The 18,881-nt window shown below is 40.4% G+C and overlaps 2 protein-coding genes across 12 annotated transcripts in view; one reads left to right on the top strand and one right to left on the bottom strand.

Annotated features, from left to right (window-relative positions):
* The window catches only part of acss3 (acyl-CoA synthetase short chain family member 3), a 37,771-nt gene extending 25,745 nt beyond the window's left edge, over positions 1–12,026 (top strand). For both annotated transcript variants that reach the window (XM_079653381.1, XM_079653382.1), the window contains 7 exons: positions 8,194–8,289; positions 8,520–8,583; positions 9,784–9,865; positions 10,687–10,809; positions 10,894–10,993; positions 11,184–11,359; positions 11,784–12,026. In XM_079653381.1, coding sequence (XP_079509507.1) covers positions 8,194–8,289; positions 8,520–8,583; positions 9,784–9,865; positions 10,687–10,809; positions 10,894–10,993; positions 11,184–11,359; positions 11,784–11,867 — 725 coding nt within the window. In that variant the 3' untranslated portion in view covers positions 11,868–12,026. The remainder of the gene's footprint in view (positions 1–8,193; positions 8,290–8,519; positions 8,584–9,783; positions 9,866–10,686; positions 10,810–10,893; positions 10,994–11,183; positions 11,360–11,783) is intronic.
* Positions 12,019–18,881, bottom strand: part of ppfia2 (PTPRF interacting protein alpha 2) — a 172,587-nt gene continuing 165,724 nt past the window's right edge. For 7 of the 10 annotated variants that reach the window (XM_079653377.1, XM_079653373.1, XM_079653370.1 and 4 more), the window contains 4 exons: positions 17,504–17,660; positions 17,290–17,346; positions 15,390–15,480; positions 12,019–13,244 (listed from right to left, as the gene is read on the bottom strand). In XM_079653377.1, coding sequence (XP_079509503.1) covers positions 15,422–15,480; positions 17,290–17,346; positions 17,504–17,660 — 273 coding nt within the window. In that variant the 3' untranslated portion in view covers positions 12,019–13,244; positions 15,390–15,421. The remainder of the gene's footprint in view (positions 13,245–15,389; positions 15,481–17,289; positions 17,347–17,503; positions 17,661–18,881) is intronic. The other 3 variants (XM_079653374.1, XM_079653376.1, XM_079653378.1) reach the window with 3 other exon arrangements.

Here is an 18,881-nt window from a genome sequence, read left to right as displayed (position 1 = left end):
AATCTGAAGCAGCGGTTAATGATCTTAACCTGAAACCAACAAGCTCAACAGGACTTTCACCCCTGCAAAGATGATTGCAGGATTTTTCTCTTCAATTAGCTTCTCAGTTGTCAGCTTATTACATTAGCTGTAATGGGGGTTAAACTTTCCATTGAAAATACCAACATATTTTGCATTAAGAAGTTAACAAAAAAGTATTCTATACCTGCGCACAAGCTGAGTTTGCTGAGGAGCAGAATTTTACATGAAGGTGTTCACCTCAAAAGTTAACCCAACTAACTGCAGTGTTTTCACTCTTATCAGCAGGTGGTTTTTTGCAGTTGTAGCCTAACACGCTGTACGACTACATTACTGCTGACTTCGTATTCACTGCGCGCGCACGCACACACACACACACACACACACACACACACACACACACACACACACACACACACACACACACACACACACACACACACACACACACACACACACACACACACACACACACACACACACACACACACGCGCGTAACAATCACTTATTGCCTCAATGCCGACTACAGTACATTAAGTTTCCAAAAGTGAACTTCAGTCTCAGTCATTATTCGTTAACATTTTACATCATTTGGTCTATGTACTGTAAGGTACATTAATTTCGGAAAATGTGTGTGGCACGCATTAGTGACTCAATGAACATGTGGATTCAATTATTTTTGAACAGAAGATTAAAATAGTTTAGCCCTGAATCGTTTTGTGTCTTTATTTTGGAAAGTTTACTTAGTTTAGTTTAGTGTATTTGCAACTAAAATACCATTTAAGGGGAAACATGTAGACACCCTTTCATTTCAAATAGGCATTTCAGCATACTGCATAGTTGCTTTCTTACCTATATGAAACCAAAAAAGATGAAGAAAGTTTCACGTTATTTGTATGATGTCCCATTTCAGTTATCCTTTTACAAGACAAATGAGAATAGATTCATTTTCAGTAGAATTGTTCCCGAGTCATCTCATTCTCAATCTCTGTTGACCACCTCTGGGAGATGCATTGGAGATTTGTCTTTGTGTCTCATATTCTTCAACACGGAGCTGCAGTGGCTCACTTGGTCTCATTACATCACTGCAGAGACAGAAGCCCAGATGTCACAGCTCCTGTAATTACATTTTGGAGAGCTGAGGTGCCACGTTTGCTGGGGCCCGCTGTCCTCGTTCCCTAACCTGGCACTTCGTCTTGCATTCACTTCAAGCCATTATATTATTTGTCTGCTGAGGCTTCTAAGGCACAAGCCGGGGTCTTTCATTAGCAAGTTAAGTAGTGAATTTGTATGCAAAAACTTAGCTCTGAGCGAATGAGGCGAGCTGTCTGAAGAGTGATAAGGGAGGCAATGTTTTTAGCTGATGGAATGAAAGTCCCTTGAAGAGTCTGGGGTGATAATCCAAGAGCATGTGTGGATGTGTGTTTGTGCACATGCTATACATGATTACTCATCTTGTTTTATTGTCTTTAACCTTTAACCATTAATCTGCTGCAATCTACACACTCATTTTTACTTTCCCTGTTCTCTCTTACCTTTTATCACTTGATATATTTTCTTCATTTGAACAATCACCCCAATTGGGAAAGTTTCGCTAACCAATCCTTTGCTTTCTTCTTGTTTTTGGCTTCTTAGCTGACTGCCAGTGATGGTCTTAGTCTGACCTTGTTGAGATGTATTGTTTAACACAGAGTGCTAGCAGAACTAATCCCACAGGTTGGTACAGTAGTGAGATATGGTTGTCACTCTTGGCCTCAAAAAAGAAATGGCATTGAAATTAAACACCAACATGTTCAATACGTCTTTAATGTAGACACGTTTTATGTTGCAGTTTACTATGCATACAATGCATACAAGTATGTGTTGCCCTTTCAGTACCATTTTTTACGAGATTGATTGATTTTTGTTCTGTCCTGAAGCGAGCAGAATTGAAACGTGTTATAAAAAAACAATGTAAAAAAAAAAGAAAAAATCAATATCTCTCCGCTTGTTTTCATCCTCTCATCCTCCTACACCACAACTTATTTTAAAATGACCTTGGTTCAGCCATCTACTCCCAAGTTACCCCAGCAACCACATATCACCAGGACAACCACAAGCACTGCTGTGCATAGGTATGATGTGCAGCACCCCTTGGCTATTTCTATCAAGGCTTTTGTTTACATTAAGTGACATGTGCAGTGTGTGTGTAATGTCTGCTATAGTAGGAGCTTCTCGTTATTCTAGCAACAGACAAACAAAAAAAAAAAACAGAAATCCTGCTTTTCATTTTACTGAATTTGTGCCATTTTCCAAGGTTAACAATAAAAACAAATGCAATTCAAACCCTTGTGATTCTATTAACTTTGCAAAAAATAAAACCGATGTTAACTCACCTTTTAGCTCTCTTATGTTCCCCATTAACTTCTGAGGGCAATATCTGGCTCTTTAGCAGAGTTAATGCAAAACATGTGAGAGTCAAAGATAACTGAACTGCATTATCATCTAAATAGGATTTATTGTCCTTATTGTTTTATGACATGACACTGTGTTTTTGCTGCATTGATATATGTGTATGGATGAATAGCATACCGAGCTGTAGCAATGCTACTTTTCAGATTCGGAACAATTGAAAGGAAATAAACACTGGTGCTAGTTTATAGAAAGTCTGTACACACATTCATAACTCAGATACAATCTTCATTATTTTAACTTTAGCTAATGTTACCTCTATGCAAATAGCTAGCTAAGTGTTTCTCTCTTCTCTCCTTGGCGACTTGAGACCCTGTTAGGGACTTTATTTCTTTAAAATAACCTGCCACAAGGTGAGCAATATACTCAAATAAATGATATTGTAATTTATTCACATACATTCTCCTCAGAAAAATCGCACAGACCAGCTCTTCTCCCAAACCCTGCAGGGTCTCTCCCTCTTGATGTGGCAGGAGTGGGAGATGATACAATATAATAACCAAATCTTTATACCTTAGAGTCCCTCCTGCACTGTATGGATTTACAGCTACATACTGTATAATAGACATTTTCCGTAGAGACATGTTTGTATGCGATCCATTATTGTTCTTAGACACATACTGTAGAAGCAGCGGGTGAGTCTTTCAGAAAAATAGTAATCGGATTTTGCCAAGCAAATAGCAATGATTCCCTTTTTAATGTGTCTCTGTGCAGGCCCTGCAGACAGCGTGCGAGGAGAAGTCAGTTATTTCATCTGCTTCTCACCAAGACGTTAAGTGCTTGAGGAGTTGCAGAGAATAGAGTGCAGGATCAGAGAAACATCTTTGTTTTTTTTCATGAACAGCAGTTTCCCCCCAAGCTACTAGTGATGAGGATGGCTGTTCGATAGCACCTTCCCAGCTGAAGAGGCGCCACTGTATTTCCCATCCCACTCTTCCTACGTATTTGACAACAACCCTCCCCCTCCCGCAATCCATTCATCAAACTCAAAATGCCTCTCTCTGGCCGAGCTCATCTCAAACACCTCAGAGGAAGATTGATTTGTTTGCGTAGAGAGGCAAAGACGGCGCAAAGGGACCAAGAAGGAGCAAGAGAAAAGAACAAGACAAAGGTGGGAATCGAGGAATATGGAAGTACAGAAAGACTGATACAAAAGTGTTTTCTGTATGTGTGTGCCAAAGACTCACCCCACCAGTCAATCAGTGAGCGACTCTATTCGATGTTTCACTCCTTCTCACCCCCCTGTATCTTTCACTCACCTGTCTCTGCCTGTGCTGTCTACCTTTTCCTACCAGTGTATTTAATCTCCTCTGCACAACGTGAGCAGAATGGAAAATATTTTACTGTTTTACCTGAAAGACGTGAACATTTTGACATTTTTAAATCGTCCACTTTGGAAAGAGAACCCCCTTTAGTTGAGATTTTCTGTTGAGCACTGGATAGATCACGGTGCAGACAATGTGCAACGTAGGTAAATGTTTCATAATTTCTCTGAACTAGGGATGTAGGAATGTAAATGGACACAAAATGCTGTGTTATGATCTATTGTGCTTTCATTCTGTGGTCTGAGGAATGAAACTCAGGAGTTCTTGGCAAACGTCTGAGTCAGCCTTTAGGAACTGAGTTCTGCTCTTGAAAGCTTACCATCTTTCATTTAAATGGTAGGAGAAAATGTTTTAGGGAAATTAAGTGAACTAATTCTCATTGAGAACAATTTGCTTAATAATGGTTTAATGCATGCCTGAAAGCTGCACAGCTATTTCTCTTTACTGTACAGTCTGCCTTGTAAAATGTCTAGATCTAATTATATTGTCTTTTTTTAATATTGCATTTTGGTTCCAGGGTCAGAACCACAGCCAGAGAGCCCTGCTTCCAGATGTAAACGGTCAGGTCTAAACACTCCACTCTTGCTAAACACGGTTCATTGGTTTTGTCGAGCCCTTAACGACCAGCAATTCAGCAGAGCTTCTAAAGCACATTTATGGTGTCCTCCAGGGTCAGACGAATATATTGGTTTGCCAATATTGGCTTGTTGAGGAAACAAATTATGTCATCTAGGTCTATTATGATGCAGTTTGATTGGCTACTAATTACTCACTTTTGCACAAATTACTTTTTAGTTTTTTTTCAACACTGAACTGTAAATCCCACACCTTGAATTGATCGTATCTCACCTTAGCCCTAGTTGCTTTCAGATGATCTGATAGCCATAAATGATGCAGCGCAAAGAGCTGTATAATCCTGATGGGAAAACAAAGAACATCATTGGTCAACAGGGGAGTCTGTTATTACTCTATTATGACTCCACTCTCGGACCAGGTGGGCGGGACATAATGCCCTCTCATTTATTTAATTATCATTGGTGCTGAACGGACGCTGTCTGTGCTGACAGTGATGGGCTTTGAACCCGGCAGGGAGCGGCTAACTGTGGTTGGGCAATGTGTTAAACTCTAACTCTCTGCCTTCTCTTTATTTGATAACATAATCCCCTCCTCAAGCAACACCAACCTCCTGCCCCTGAACTAGTGTCTTTGAAGCCTGCTGTGCTGAGGATGGAAGTTAAAGCACTTGTTTCATTAGTAGTATAGGCCAGGGTTCCCCAACCTTTATTGTGCCAAGGACCGGCAGATACATTAAAAATGTGCGGACCGGTTGTCAATTTTAACTGATTTGAATATTTATTCACCAGCAGGTGGCAACAGGGGCTAATTACATTTAACAGCCTGAAGAAATAACAATATGCATCCAAAACACATTAACAACGTTTAAAACCAGGATACAATTGAAGCAAAAAATTAGGACCGCTTTCCAAATAGTTGTATAATACATAATATGGCCTAATATAGGTGGCAACAGTGGCTAATTGTATGTAACAGCCTGAACAAATAATAGAACAATATGCATCCAAAACATATTAACACAGTTTAAAACCAGGATACAATCAAAACAAATTAGGACCACTGTACACATATTGATATAACTGAAATGTCAGTGAGACCCCTGGGCTTGTTAGCCAGCCATAATAACGTCATACCGGGGCGTTCGTTCCGGTGCACTCCGACAGCATTTAGCACTACATCGAGATTAAGATTAAACTAACTTATTTTGGGAACACCCAGCTCATACCTATGGAGTTGGCCAGATGTGTTTAAATGACTGTTCATGGTCATTTGAAAACAAATGTCGTTGTTGGACACACACAAACACACCGAACATACACACACACACAGCGGAGCTGAGCAGAACACACACACATCATGCGCCTTTGTGACCGGAGTAATAGGGGGAATAATCCGGCCGTTCGATGTGTGTGTGTGTAGAGGTGTGTGTGGTTGAAACGTAGCAGCCTGCAGTGGGGAACACAGTGAAGGCGGTGTGTACGCGCTGGTGCTGCACTTCTCAGAGGCTGCCTCCTGATGCTGCAGTCATTTCATGAAGTGAAGGAGGCTTTACAAATAAAAAAATAGCTCTACACCCCTGGCCGCAATGTCCTTAAAATGAAGTCCGAGTTCGAAATATATCTAAAATAATGTATGCACTGCCATTCCCCCACAAACATAACAGTCTGCGATTAAACGGTTGTCTCCTGTTTGCTCCACTTCCTATTGGTGCACCACCTGTAACTTTCTCTGCGCACGAGAGGTTAAGACCTTATGCTAAACTATTTGGATTTATTGTGTATGTTTTGGATGAAATAATATGACTGGTATAAAATAAAATAAAAATAAATAAATAGAAATATTTTTATATATTTATAATTCTGCAAATATTACGATAAACTCACAGCTATTTCGTGGCCTGGCGGTAACACCTCCGCGGCCCGGTACCGGTCCGCGGACCGGGGGTTGGGGACCCCTGGTATAGGCAGTATGTTTAAATTGATAGAACTGGTACTTTAACAAGATGCTGGAGATGATTTAGTCCAAGTACAAGTTGACCCGATGTCTTACAGATCCTAACAATCTTACCTTAGAGTTACTTCCTAATCTGAACATCCTGATCTTTCTTTGCCCCAGAAAGCTTCCTGTCCAATATATCCTTAAATCTGACAATCTCTGTATGTTGCAACTTAAAGTTATCCAGATGTAGTTTTTAACAAGTAGTACACATATTGTACCTGTAGGGCATGCAGGTGAGGCGATAGACAGTCCTGCCAATGTGTTGCAATATTCCATTGATTGACAGGTACAAAAACGAGATGGATGTAATAAATGCACTTCAGTATAGTTGTATGATTGTAGGAAATGCATGTTGGTTTTACCTTAAGGATACAGACATTTAGTTGAGCAACACTGAATGTAAATAGAAACTTTGTTTTCCAACAAACTGCACAGAGACCCTTTAACTCTAGAGATAAAATGTTGTCTCTTTTTCTAAGTAATTACGCGGTCTAGTTTCATACTGCAGCTGGGTCTTTCTGTTTGGTGCTGACAGGTATGTAACCCTGCAGAAGTCCTCTGTTGCTTTATCTCTCCGCCATGGTTTAATAAGGAGTCTCAAATATTTGTTTTCACATCACCATCGTATCAACCGAGCTGTCATTTGTCCTGCTAGCTTGAATGTTTCGCCATTGGCCTTTGCCCTCTCCGACAGCAAGTAACTTCTGCTGTCAGTAACTGACTGCATACTTTAGAACAATACATGATTGAAAATGTATATCCCCCTCCTTCCCTCTCTGTGCAGTAACTGATCTGATGCAGGTATAGAGGACGGTGCTGCATTAATTTGCATATTAACAGGATAAAATGCCTAGACATTCGTTCCCACAATAACTCAAGAGCTATACATGACATAAACATCATATAGAGAGGATGATCTGATTACCTTCTGGATCAGCTTGTGCATACATTTGCATTTTGATGAAGATAGAAATGGCAGAACATGAGGTAATTTAGCTGCAGTTTGTTTGTTAACTGTGTTAGTGTCAAAAAGCCATACAGCTGGTTTGTGAAATGTCACATATCTGATTCAATGTTTTAATTAAACAACTAATGAAGCTCCCAGTCCTGTCTTAAGCATGAATATTTCCTTTGTGCCTTTTAAAGATTGGAACCACATAAGTAAACAGTCAGATGTACAATAGCATGCAAATGTATTGGAGAGATATTATGGAAATCATTCTGTTGAAGGTTATTTTGTGATGTCTGTCACCTGTTGTGAGAAACTGAGAACAACTCTTAACTGAACAGAAGGAACACATGACAAACAGATGGAAGCATTCAGCTGAATCTCTGTTTTAGTATTTATTACATTGAGAAACTGACAGTTGATTTAGTCAGACAGTGTTTTCAAATGTCATTTCGTCATAGAAGGCAGATGCTGATATCTGCTGCTATGAGATTTCTGATATAATCTTGCTTACAGAGCTGGATCGATTGGGTTAATCATGCTCTGGGTGGGCCAGCAGCTCTGACAGAAGCCTCTGCTGTATGTGGAGCACAGTTGGGTGGCGTAGTAGAGGAGGGCCCATAGGAGCTGTCATAGTTCTGCATAATGTAGGTTAAAGCTGCTGTCAGAAGCAATGCAGGCCACGACCACACACACTCTTTTGATCAGAAAGGTTTAACATTTGCATAGTAAGCAGAAAATCCTGAAACTAAGTTGTGTCAAACTTTGCTTTACACCACAGACCCAGATTTGTTTGTGCTTTGAGTAAAACTGTATGCGTCCTCCCACAAAGATATGAGTCTTCATCCATGACTTTTTCCCATTTCTCTCATCAGAAACTGGCTCAGCGATCACCTCCTCGTGCATCGGTCTGGGAAACTCTCTCACGCCACCTGCAGGTCAGGCTGGAAAACCAGTTCCAGGTTACAATGGTAAGAGTCAGAATCCACATCTCATCTACATTCTACATTTAACATACTGGTCATGATTTTAAAGTCAGAATTGCTTCCCCTTAATAACAAGTAACGGATAAACGAAACTGAAATGGATACAATTAGAAAAACCGCTTGTCATTCTCTGCAGATCATTTAATATTTCTGCCTCTCCAGTGGGTGATACACCTCCTCTGAATATGAATTGCATGCCTTTTCATTTCCACTAGTCACAGTGATCGATGATGACATGCAGGAGGTGAAGCCAAGAACCCTGGGAAATATTGTGGTGGGGTAAGCCGAGTGAATTTGCTCAGCAGCTTAGTCACTGCTTTACCTTTCACACGCAAACACTTTTGAAATGTGACATCAAAGCATTTTGCATGCCCTTATCAAATGTAAACTCCAAGCTTTTACTCGTTAATCTAAATAATTCACTGTCAGGCAGCTTGTATCTGACTCCAAATAAACTGTTGCCAGGCTAAAGAATGAAAGGTGTTTGTCTGGTTATGTAAAAGAGCTGCCTGTGCAAATTAGACCTGATCAAAAGCTCTAGCTGCAGGCCCTTAGCCCTTTGTGCTGCCTTATCTTCAGCCTGCTACCGATCTGTTATCACTCTCCAGCTCCATTTCCATGTTATTGGTAACCGCTGGTATCGACTCACTGCCAACACTGCTTGGGATTTCAAAGCAGTTCACATGTGCAATGCATACAGAGATAAGCACAGGTAGAGCTGCAAACAGTAACTGCTGTGTTACTGTATGGCAAATCATATTAAATATTTACACACAGTGAGGTTGTTGCAATGTGCCTTTGAAGCTTGAGTGTCAAGTCAAAATGTGTTTTAATGAGTTCTTTAATTATATAATGTTGCTTTGTTTAGCTTGTGTGCGTAGGAAGCACTCAGCAGTGACTCATCAAATGAAAAGCAGGCAGCAAAACTGCAACATTAGTTTATAAGTTTATGATGCTAAATATTCATACAAGAGTTTGACTGCCTTCTTAAACATAATGTAGGATAGGGTCGCTTTTTAAAAAATCCTCTTTAAGCAGCAAATGGACACAGGAAATAAGATCTTCGCTGTGATTTCAGATTGTCCTTGCAGAGGCATGAGAGTTCCAACATGGGAAATGGGATCATCTTGGTCAAGAAGGGGGGTCTTTGCTAGTCTCTCAATAAACAAAGACTGAGTAACCTATTTCTATTAATTCACCATGAGTGTGTGTTTGTGTGCCATGTATAAGTGTGTGTCAGGCAAGGGGAAGCCTAGTATAGACTATCTGTATCCCTGGACAATTATCGATTCTTTTTTTGGGTAAAATCTAAGCTCTTTATGCAAACATTCAAGTAGATAGTCATTTTAATAAAGTAAGTGGTGCTTAGTGTCAAGCTACAAGTAATGTATAAGTCTTGCATGCCTTCCTTTGCTTTTGTGTGAATGTCATGGCACAAGCAATACATTAAAAAGGAATTGAAACCCCTTTTTCCTCCAGACTACCTTTACCACCCGGTGCAGCATTGTCCCTGTGGCAGAACCATGATCTGTTCAAGGAGCTCTACTTCACTAAGTTCCCGGTATGACAATAATTAAATTCCTTAAATAGTGATGTTTATTGTTCATTGGATAATGTGCGTCTCATTTGATTTAGAACAATGGTGTTTGAAGTTCTGTTCAATCCCTTTATCTACAACACTGAAATACTAATGCAGTAGAGTGGGTTGTGGTCAGTTGTGGAAGAAGGGGGCCCTCTAGTGTTCAAATGTTTTATAAATGGTCGTGTGACTTTTCCCCCATAGAAAGCCCTCATAAATTCAAATTGATTAAGATTTGTTGTGGTTTGGTGAAATTGTATCTAATGACCTGCTCCAAAACCGACGTCATCCTGAAGAGAAATGTCAACATTCCTTTTTTTTATGTTTTTGTTTGTGTACCTCCGCCATGGATGATATTAGTACGCTATAACAATTTAATATTTTTTAATGTTATGAGGTTTTCAAGAAGAAAATCACATCGTTTTTCCTGATATTTCCTACACATATATACTTTGTTGATTTTCTGAAATGTTAAATACTATTTTATTTTTCGGATATTTTCAACATATTCTATTTATAATGTATTTTTTCGACATACCTTACTATGTCATTTTTTCTTGAATTTTTTCACATTTTCGACAAACTTCTTAATGACATGAAATTAGACATACTATATTATGTATTTATTTTTTATATAACCTTTGTCGTATTTTCTCAAATGTTTCGATATACATGACTCTGTTGTTTTTTCTGATATTTGTACCATACTAAACATTTTATTTTACACTGGTTATATCACTATATCATTTTTTTTTCACCTTTCTATCTTGCATTTATCTTATTCATATCTGTCCCACCATCAGGGTTACTATGACACCATGGATGCAGGCTATGTAGATGAGGAGGGTTTCCTTTACATCATGTCCCGGTCTGATGATGTCATCAACGTAGCTGGCCACAGGCTGTCAGCTGGAGCATTGGAGGAGGTAGGAGAAAGCTTACTGAGGAGGCAACACAAATATTTTCCAAACTCTTCTATTATAGTATTTTAATATGTGTATGTTTTTCAGTCAGTGCTGCAGCACCCTGCGGTGGGGGACTGCGCTGTGGTGGGTCTGGAGGACCCTCTGAAGGGTGTCGTTCCACTGGCCCTGTGTGTACTCAAGAACGGTGAGGCATGACAGATGTAACGTTTAGAAATACATGAAGTAGTACCTGCATTTGATCACATATGTTTCTTTCTTTATTTTGGTAATACAGTACCACACTTTTTACCTTCATAATGTACAATCCTGACAAAAAAATAAAACATATCTGAATTGAAATCCTAGGTTATCACTCCATGGGCTGTTTGTTTCAGGTGTGCAGAAAAATAAGGAGGAGATCGTAGCTGAGATGGTGAAGCTGGTGAGAGACACCATCGGACCAGTGGCCGCCTTCAAGAAAGTGCTCTTTGTCCGAGGATTGCCGAAGACGCGCTCTGGAAAGATCCCTCGCTCCTCTTTAGCCAACCTGGTCAACGGCAAGCCGTACAAGGTATGACAACCCTCAAAGAAACATTCTGTGCTTTATTCTCCATCACTAATAGTTTTGAAAGTTAATTACAGTAGGAGAACAAAACTGAGGGGACCTTTTAATGGTTCATCTTTCTTCTCTTGTTTTCGTCCCGTGTGTAGAGTTTCACAGCTGCTCAGGGGACAGCAGTTTGTTCTAATAATTCTGAATTTGAGTAATGATGGTGCATTAGCAGGTGCTGAACTCATTATGTAGAGCTGAGGGCTCGTTTGGGATTTCTCCTCATACAGTAGTTACCATCTCAGTTTTTGCTGATAAGTTGTTCAAGAGAGAAGTGGATCACACACTAAGAAATTAGTTCGTAGTTGTTTACAGATGTAAACGCAAGGTTTCTTTGGCAACAATCCAACCTACCTTGTCTGAAAAATGTCACATTTTCCAACAGATCACTCCAACAATCGAGGACCCAGGAGTGTTCAAAGATATCGAGAGTCAGTTAGAAAAATGGCTGAAACCTCGCGGAGCCTGAACTCATCTTTTAATGTACTGTAAGTTTTACCATCTAAACCTTAGATAAATGTGCCAACTCCATGAAGAATTTGAAACCGTACTGCCTTAGGTTTCCATAATTAACAAGTAGAGACACTATGGCAACTGTTTGTACAAATTAATAAACTCACTGACAGTAGTTTTTCTTTTATTGACAATGAAAATTTGCTTGCTCACCACTTAGTTTTGACAAAGTACAAGAAGTAATAAATAAAAAAGAATGGACACAAAATAAAATGATTCATCGTTCGTGCAAATTGAAGATGTAAAAAAACAAATCAAAAGCGTGAGACTTTTTGTTCCGAGTGGTCCATCAGAGATAACTAAAAGACAGAAAACAGGGCCGTACAATAGGTTGCCCTGAGAACTCTGACAGAAACAAAGAGTCAACAGTTACACCGATGTAAGTCACAGCAAGCAACAGTCATATACACTCTACGCACACTATGAGCTAAAGCAGTCTGTCTTTCAGTTATTTCCTATGTTAACGTAGTGTCTGAGGGGAGGGGGGGGGGGGGGGGGGGAGAAGGCCAGAGTGTGTTAATGTTCGCCCGACAAAACATACAGTACAACAAGTGACAGGTTCTATGAATGACGTCCTGCTTTTCTCTTTTGTTCTCTGAGATGAAGTTTTGTGCAACTTCGAAGCTCTTGTTTTGTCCTTGGCTACTAAAAGTCTGTTGAGTTGATGCGGTTGTATCAAAGTGCTTGTCATGTTCTCTTAAAATGCTCCTTTTTATGACAGCAAGTGCATAAAAAGCAGAGTGAAGTGTTGTTGGTGTCAGAAATGGGGCTCAGAGTGGTTTTTGTGCACCACTAGAGGGCAGGTTTTCACATCCATCCTCTCAATGTTTCATCATCAGCAGCACAATGAAAAAATAAAACCATATGTACAAAATGATCTAAGAGGGCGGGGTAATATGAACACATTTAAAAGAGCAGCATATATTAATCTATGGTCCACTAAATGAGGTGGCAGGGACGTTTTTTTGCACAAACTCTGAATATCTTTTTTTATACATAGATGTGTGTATATATATATTTAAAAAATGGCATTTATTTACAGATAACCTACACATCTCCTGTAGAAGAAATACACAGTACGTTATGCTTCGACAAGTTACTGTACATGTAAAAGGTAGAAACGGTGACAACGGAGCAGCCTGCGGGACAGTTTAGCACCGGCATCTGGTGCCCACGTTATAGGGAGGGGGAGGGGGCGGGGAGGGGAGGAGGGGGCGGGGAAGACAGAGAGGGGAGCAGGGCTTCTTGGCAGTGCGTGTCGTCAGAGAGTTTGTTCCTCGGCATGTTGGCCCGTCCAGCAGCTCCACTGGTTCACCTCCGATCAGAACTGTACCTGAGGGGGGGACAGTGTGGAGTTTTCAACGAGGTTCTGGTGAGTTGGTGTGATTTAAAAAGAAAATCCTAAATTATACCATTCCAAGACTCCGATTTGAAATCTGTATTATGTCAATTAAGTGTCCTGTTATTGTAGCTCATTATGGCGTATAGCTTAGAAGGTAATTCGATTGTAAATTAAAGTAAGATATTAAAATGCTACTATATTTTTTGAGCAGTATGTAATGTGAGTTTTGACTCATTTCTGTATGAAATACTATACTTTTTAATGTCATTTTTTTAGCAAACTATTCTATGACATTTATTTACTTTAAAATATTTTTTCTAGACATAATTTGGGGATATGTTCCACATACTTTGCTAGAACTTTATTATTAAACATTATACATTATCTTTTATGACAAACGATATAATGATCAGTTTATTAAAAATGTTATGACTTTCAATTATGTGTTTCAACATACTACTATTACAGCTTTGAAGGTGACTTTGGAAGCACTAGCATTTGCAACATATTGTAATTCTCAACAGTGAGCGCTAAGTAACCTCTGAAGGAACTGAGATTTTCTAAACTTTTAAGTAAACACTGTATGAATGTTTTGCAAACAATCTTAAAAAGTGTACGAATTGAAGGAAGTGAGGAAATCATACTAGAATATGTTTTATGGGGCCTCTATTCAAATGTTGCACTGAACAATATAAATATCTCCAGGCTGACTGGTAAAAATTCCTGTGTGCAGAAAGAAGAATCAGTTTTTGTTTTCTACGCACGTGTTCTCTACCAGAACTACGCCCTTTGCTCTCACTAATCGTTGCACTATATGGTCTCTTTTTTGCTGTGTGGGAGTAGTTAAGCTGATGAAATCCTTAGAAACAGCCCGCAGGGTGCTTCAAGGAATGAGCAAATTCTCCAGGAACTAAACAAAAAACTGTCATGAATATGTAACTCACACAAACTCTCCCTGCCTGTGCTTTCACATTTTATCTCTACCCTTAGCTGTTGTGTTATTTATTGTCCTAACACTGCTGTCTCATACAATAACCCTGCAGTCAAAGCACTATATCATTATTTTACGATGATACTAAAAAGTTGTATTGTTGAGATGGGAGCTAAGCTAACCCAGCTAGGACCTGAGGCCAGGTACCCACTACCCAGCATGCTCCTGGCTGGAGTTTGGGAGGTCACTTCTTCACACAGAGATTTCTCCATTGCGGCATTCTGGATCAAGAGGGAGGGCTCCAGTGACCCCCACTGAGGCGGGCTCTAATGGTGATTGACAACGTTGCCATGGAGTCAGGCTTTCCTGTTAAAGACGACAGCCATATTCTGCCCGGGGAATTCCCCATTGTTTTTTGATAGCGTCTACGTCTGTTATTTTTCATGGAAGTGTATCATATTTTTGATGGGACTCTATATCTTATGACATTTTTATGACACTTCTGGAACACTATCTTGCTATTCCATCAGTAGCTTTCTACATGTTGTCATTGCTAACATGCTTGTTGGGTGGCTAAACTTTAAAAAAGCTATTCTTTACCTAATTTACACTTATCAGAAAGGGCACAGCATCTCTATTGACTGCTCACTTTAGAGTACAATGAGCCAGTGAATGAGGGGGGAGGCAGGTGTTGAACATAGCTTCTGTTCCCTTTTGCATCAGGTTGTCACTACAGATGCAGAGAGACAGGAGAGTCAGATAGTGCAGCAAATTAAAGCAAATACCTGCGTGAGATGTCACATTTCCACTGCACCTGGCTGTACAAAGTAAACCATTACAAATGAATCTAGGGCAAGCTCCCTTTGTAATGTGGAAAGTCTGGATAAATCTCACAGGGCCTATTTTTAGGAGACTGAACTCATAACCTTTGTTAACGAGTCTCTGTGTAAGGTACCGAAGGAACGGCATGGATTTGAAGCAGATCTAAAGCTTGGGCCGTGACTGACTCATCTTTTTTGGACAGGCATCAGAAAAGGACCGCTGCTGGCCGAGCTGCTATCACGGCTGGTGACGCTGGTGCAATGATTTTGCCAGGGAGCCGTGATGAGGTCTTATCTTTGGGAAACAATTGACCTTCTTCTCTTTCATCTAGTACTTCTGAGGAGAGCATTTAACAGAGCGAGAGTCTGTGTTGTGTTACATACAGCGTACAGTTTAGGGGCCTCTCTTCCTCCTCTCAGCAGGAGTAGGTTCTCACCGTGGAGGTGTCCATCCGCTGCACCGTGGCCGATCCCACTGTGGGGGGGGGGGGGAGAAAGGGCTTTGAGTCTACATGTTAGAGCATACTCTTTATACAGTGGTGGTGCATGAATGAGTCAAAACTGGGATTGAGTCAGCTTTTTACCACTTCTGGAATCCCTTGCCTCAAATTCAACATTTTTGGAATGTGAATTTGGTTAGATGTCTTAAGTAAGATTTGTGGTTAACACAAGCTTAAATACATCACTAAATAACTCACCCGTGAATGTCAACGCCTCCATGTGTCATGGCGGTTGCTACTGTTACAAGTGGCTAAATGAAATTTAACCTCATCACGTTCAACATTAGCCGCCTTTAGCTTAGCATAGTGTGATGTAGTTGGTTTATAGCCTAATGATAGCTTATAAAGTGCTGTTCATTTGGGAAGTTTATCCTGATGATCAGCATGTGTAAGGATCATAAGCGTGTGTTTGCCACAGATCTTATTTTTTGAAAGATTCGGAAATTAAATGAACAATTGAAATGTTTTCATACGTCATCACTGCACCACTCTAAAGATTGAGAGAGGGGGAAACATTCCTCCACTAGACCACCACCCTCAAAGGCACCTTTCTCACACATTGAGACCACTTGTTGTATCGCCCTCAGAGGAGGAGGCCCTGTATCACGCACTCAAAGAAAGGGGGTCTTCATTTTGAGTGGATAACAGCAGCAACAAGACTTTGAGTGTTTTGTGGACGTGACAGACCGGGGAGCACAGAGATAGAGACTGGGGGACAGGGGGGTGGGGGCAGGGAGGCTGTTTCAGTGTCAGTGGGGACACAGTGTTAGAGGAGAACACTGTCCGGAATCAGCAGGAGGATTTCCAGTCAGGTATCACAACTCTGGTGGCATCATTTGTAAAGAGACTTTCTAATTCACCGTGCATCTCTTGAGAGCATCACTTCCAGGTCATTAGAACTTGGATACTTTAACAATGTGGTTGAAGGCTCCAAAACAAGGGAGTAAGAAGACATTAAGTTGATAGTATTTTATCTTCTATTAGTAGTTTTTTCCATTGTACTAACTAAACTTTGAACTTCAGTTTTTATACTGTGAGCTAGGAATGCGGAGACATTGGCTGAAAGAAGTTGGAAGTCAGACTTCCATACAGTATAGGTTTAAAAAAAGAAGAAGAAGTATTAGTTCGTAAGAGAGAAAAAAAAAGCAACTGTTTTATTTTAACTGTCTGTTGTCAAGAAGCTTTGCCATAACTGTTATTACTGTTATTATGGTTTTAATATAGTTTAGGTGCACTTAAATTAAATGTACCTTTAAATGCAGTGGCGTATACATTCTGGTCTGTGGTTAAAAACCTGTCTGATTCTGTTTCCTGCAGTGCTGCTGTGTTCTCAACAATTACTTGAATACAAAGTACTGTAATAAAAAAAAAAACTGAAATGATTGCAGAAACGAAGTTGTGCTTAATTGGAATCATCCTGTAATGAAGCGCATTCAGCCAGTGTCCTCTTTTAACAGAGGGATGACAAACTGTCGGTCTGAGTTCCTGATGGTAACCTCCTGATCCAGGCGATGTTACATAGCACTGCTCAGTCACTGCAAGGGTTACACTAGCAGGTTCATTCATAACTTAACAACCAGGGTGACTAAACAACTATTGTGCTTCTTTGCAAAACAACACCCGTGGAGTTGGATATCGGAGATTCAAGATTAGTAGAGAGAGAGAGAAGGGGTAAAAGAAACAGCCGGACAGAGGTTGGTAGATTTAAAGAGGAGGGAGATTATGTCAAATAAAACGACACGCAGGGCCAACAAGCCCGGGACCCTCAGAGGGGCGAAGCTGACCTTGAAACCAATCCAAATACATGTCGTCAGGGCTGTCATCCAGCACCTCATACAGGACTGCAGAGCAGCCAATCGGAGAGACAAGAGACACAGTCAGACTCCGCCTTCAGGGATGGAGCAACAGGTGGAGAAACCTGCTCTGTAGCTGCCTCTGAAGCCACATTTAGTGCATTACTGAAATCTGGTAATGTGAGGTGAGGAGGCGGGCTCTTACCCTCGTGGGGTATCCTCCGGGGGTGACCAGCCGAGGCGGTGAGGCGGAATCCAGCAGGGAGGGTCTCCGCCGAGCCGGGCATCATACTTATACCGTGAACGTCCCGGGGGGGGAACTGCCGCCTCCACGATGGGCCGCGGAAGTCTTTGTCGTCACACTGAAGGACAGATATCAATCATTTAAGATTTCACATCCAAACAGTAAAACATATAAATCAATAGTTCATAAATCATGTAGGGATGCACTTCACTTTCATATTGATCTCATTTAAAGTGATGATCACGACCTAAACTTTAAGAAAGTCATTACTCTATGTTCATGTTATTATCATTTAACTGCAGTTTGTACGGTGCTATAATCATTTTAATGTGGAAAATACGTTTTTTTTTTAGAAATGTACTTATATTATTTTAAGGTCACGGTACTTAAATGCCATCTATGTCACTTGAAATTTAAATTACTGCTTCAAATTTTAGCCACGGTTGTGTACTTATTTGTCTTTATTTTTATTATTTCAGGTATTTTTTACCTGCTATTCAACTTTTGCTGTAACACTGTACATTTCCCTGCTGTGGGACTAATAGAGGATTTCTGATTCTGATTACATACAGTAAGGGGTAAGATGACACATGGTCCCATCTTACAGGACTTATAAAATACAGTGGGGGAAAAAAGTATTTAGTCAGCCACCAATTGTGCAAGTTCTCCCACTTAAAAAGATGAGAGGCCTGTCATTTTCATCCTAGGTATACCTCAACTATGAGAGACAAAATGAGAAAAAAAAATCCAGAAAATCACATTTTAATTGCAAATGATGGTGGAAAATAAGTATTTGGTCAATAACAAAAGTTAATCTCAATACTTTCTTATATGCCCTTTGTTGGCAATGACAGAGGTCAAACGTTTTCTGTAAGTCTTCACAAGGTTTTCACACACTGTTGCTGGTATTTTGGCCCATTCCTCCATGCAGATGTCCTCTAGAGCAGTGATGTTTTGGGGCTGTCGCTGGGCAACACGGACATTCAACTCCCTCCAAAGATTTTCTATGGGGTTGAGATCTGGAGACTGGCTAGGCCACTCCAGGACCTTGAAATGCTTCTTACGAAGCTACTCCTTCATTGCCCGGGCGGTGTGTCATGCTGAAAGACCCAGCCACGTTTCATCTTCAATGCCCTTGCTGATGGAAGGAGGTTGTCACTCAAAATCTCACGATACATGGCCCCATTCATTCTTTCCTTTACACGGATCAGTCGTCCTGGTCCCTTTGCAGAAAAACAGCCCCAAAGCATGATGTTTCCACCCCCATGTTTCACAGTAGGTATGGTGTTCTTTGGATGCAACTCAGCATTCTTTCTCCTCCAAACACGTCGAGTTTTTA

The sequence above is a fragment of the Notothenia rossii genome (assembly GCF_949606895.1).
Source record: "Notothenia rossii genome assembly, chromosome: 10".
NCBI classification, from domain to species: domain Eukaryota; kingdom Metazoa; phylum Chordata; class Actinopteri; order Perciformes; family Nototheniidae; genus Notothenia; species Notothenia rossii.
The sequence above is the reverse complement of the archived record's forward strand: the minus strand, read 5'-3'. Positions and strand labels throughout refer to the sequence as shown.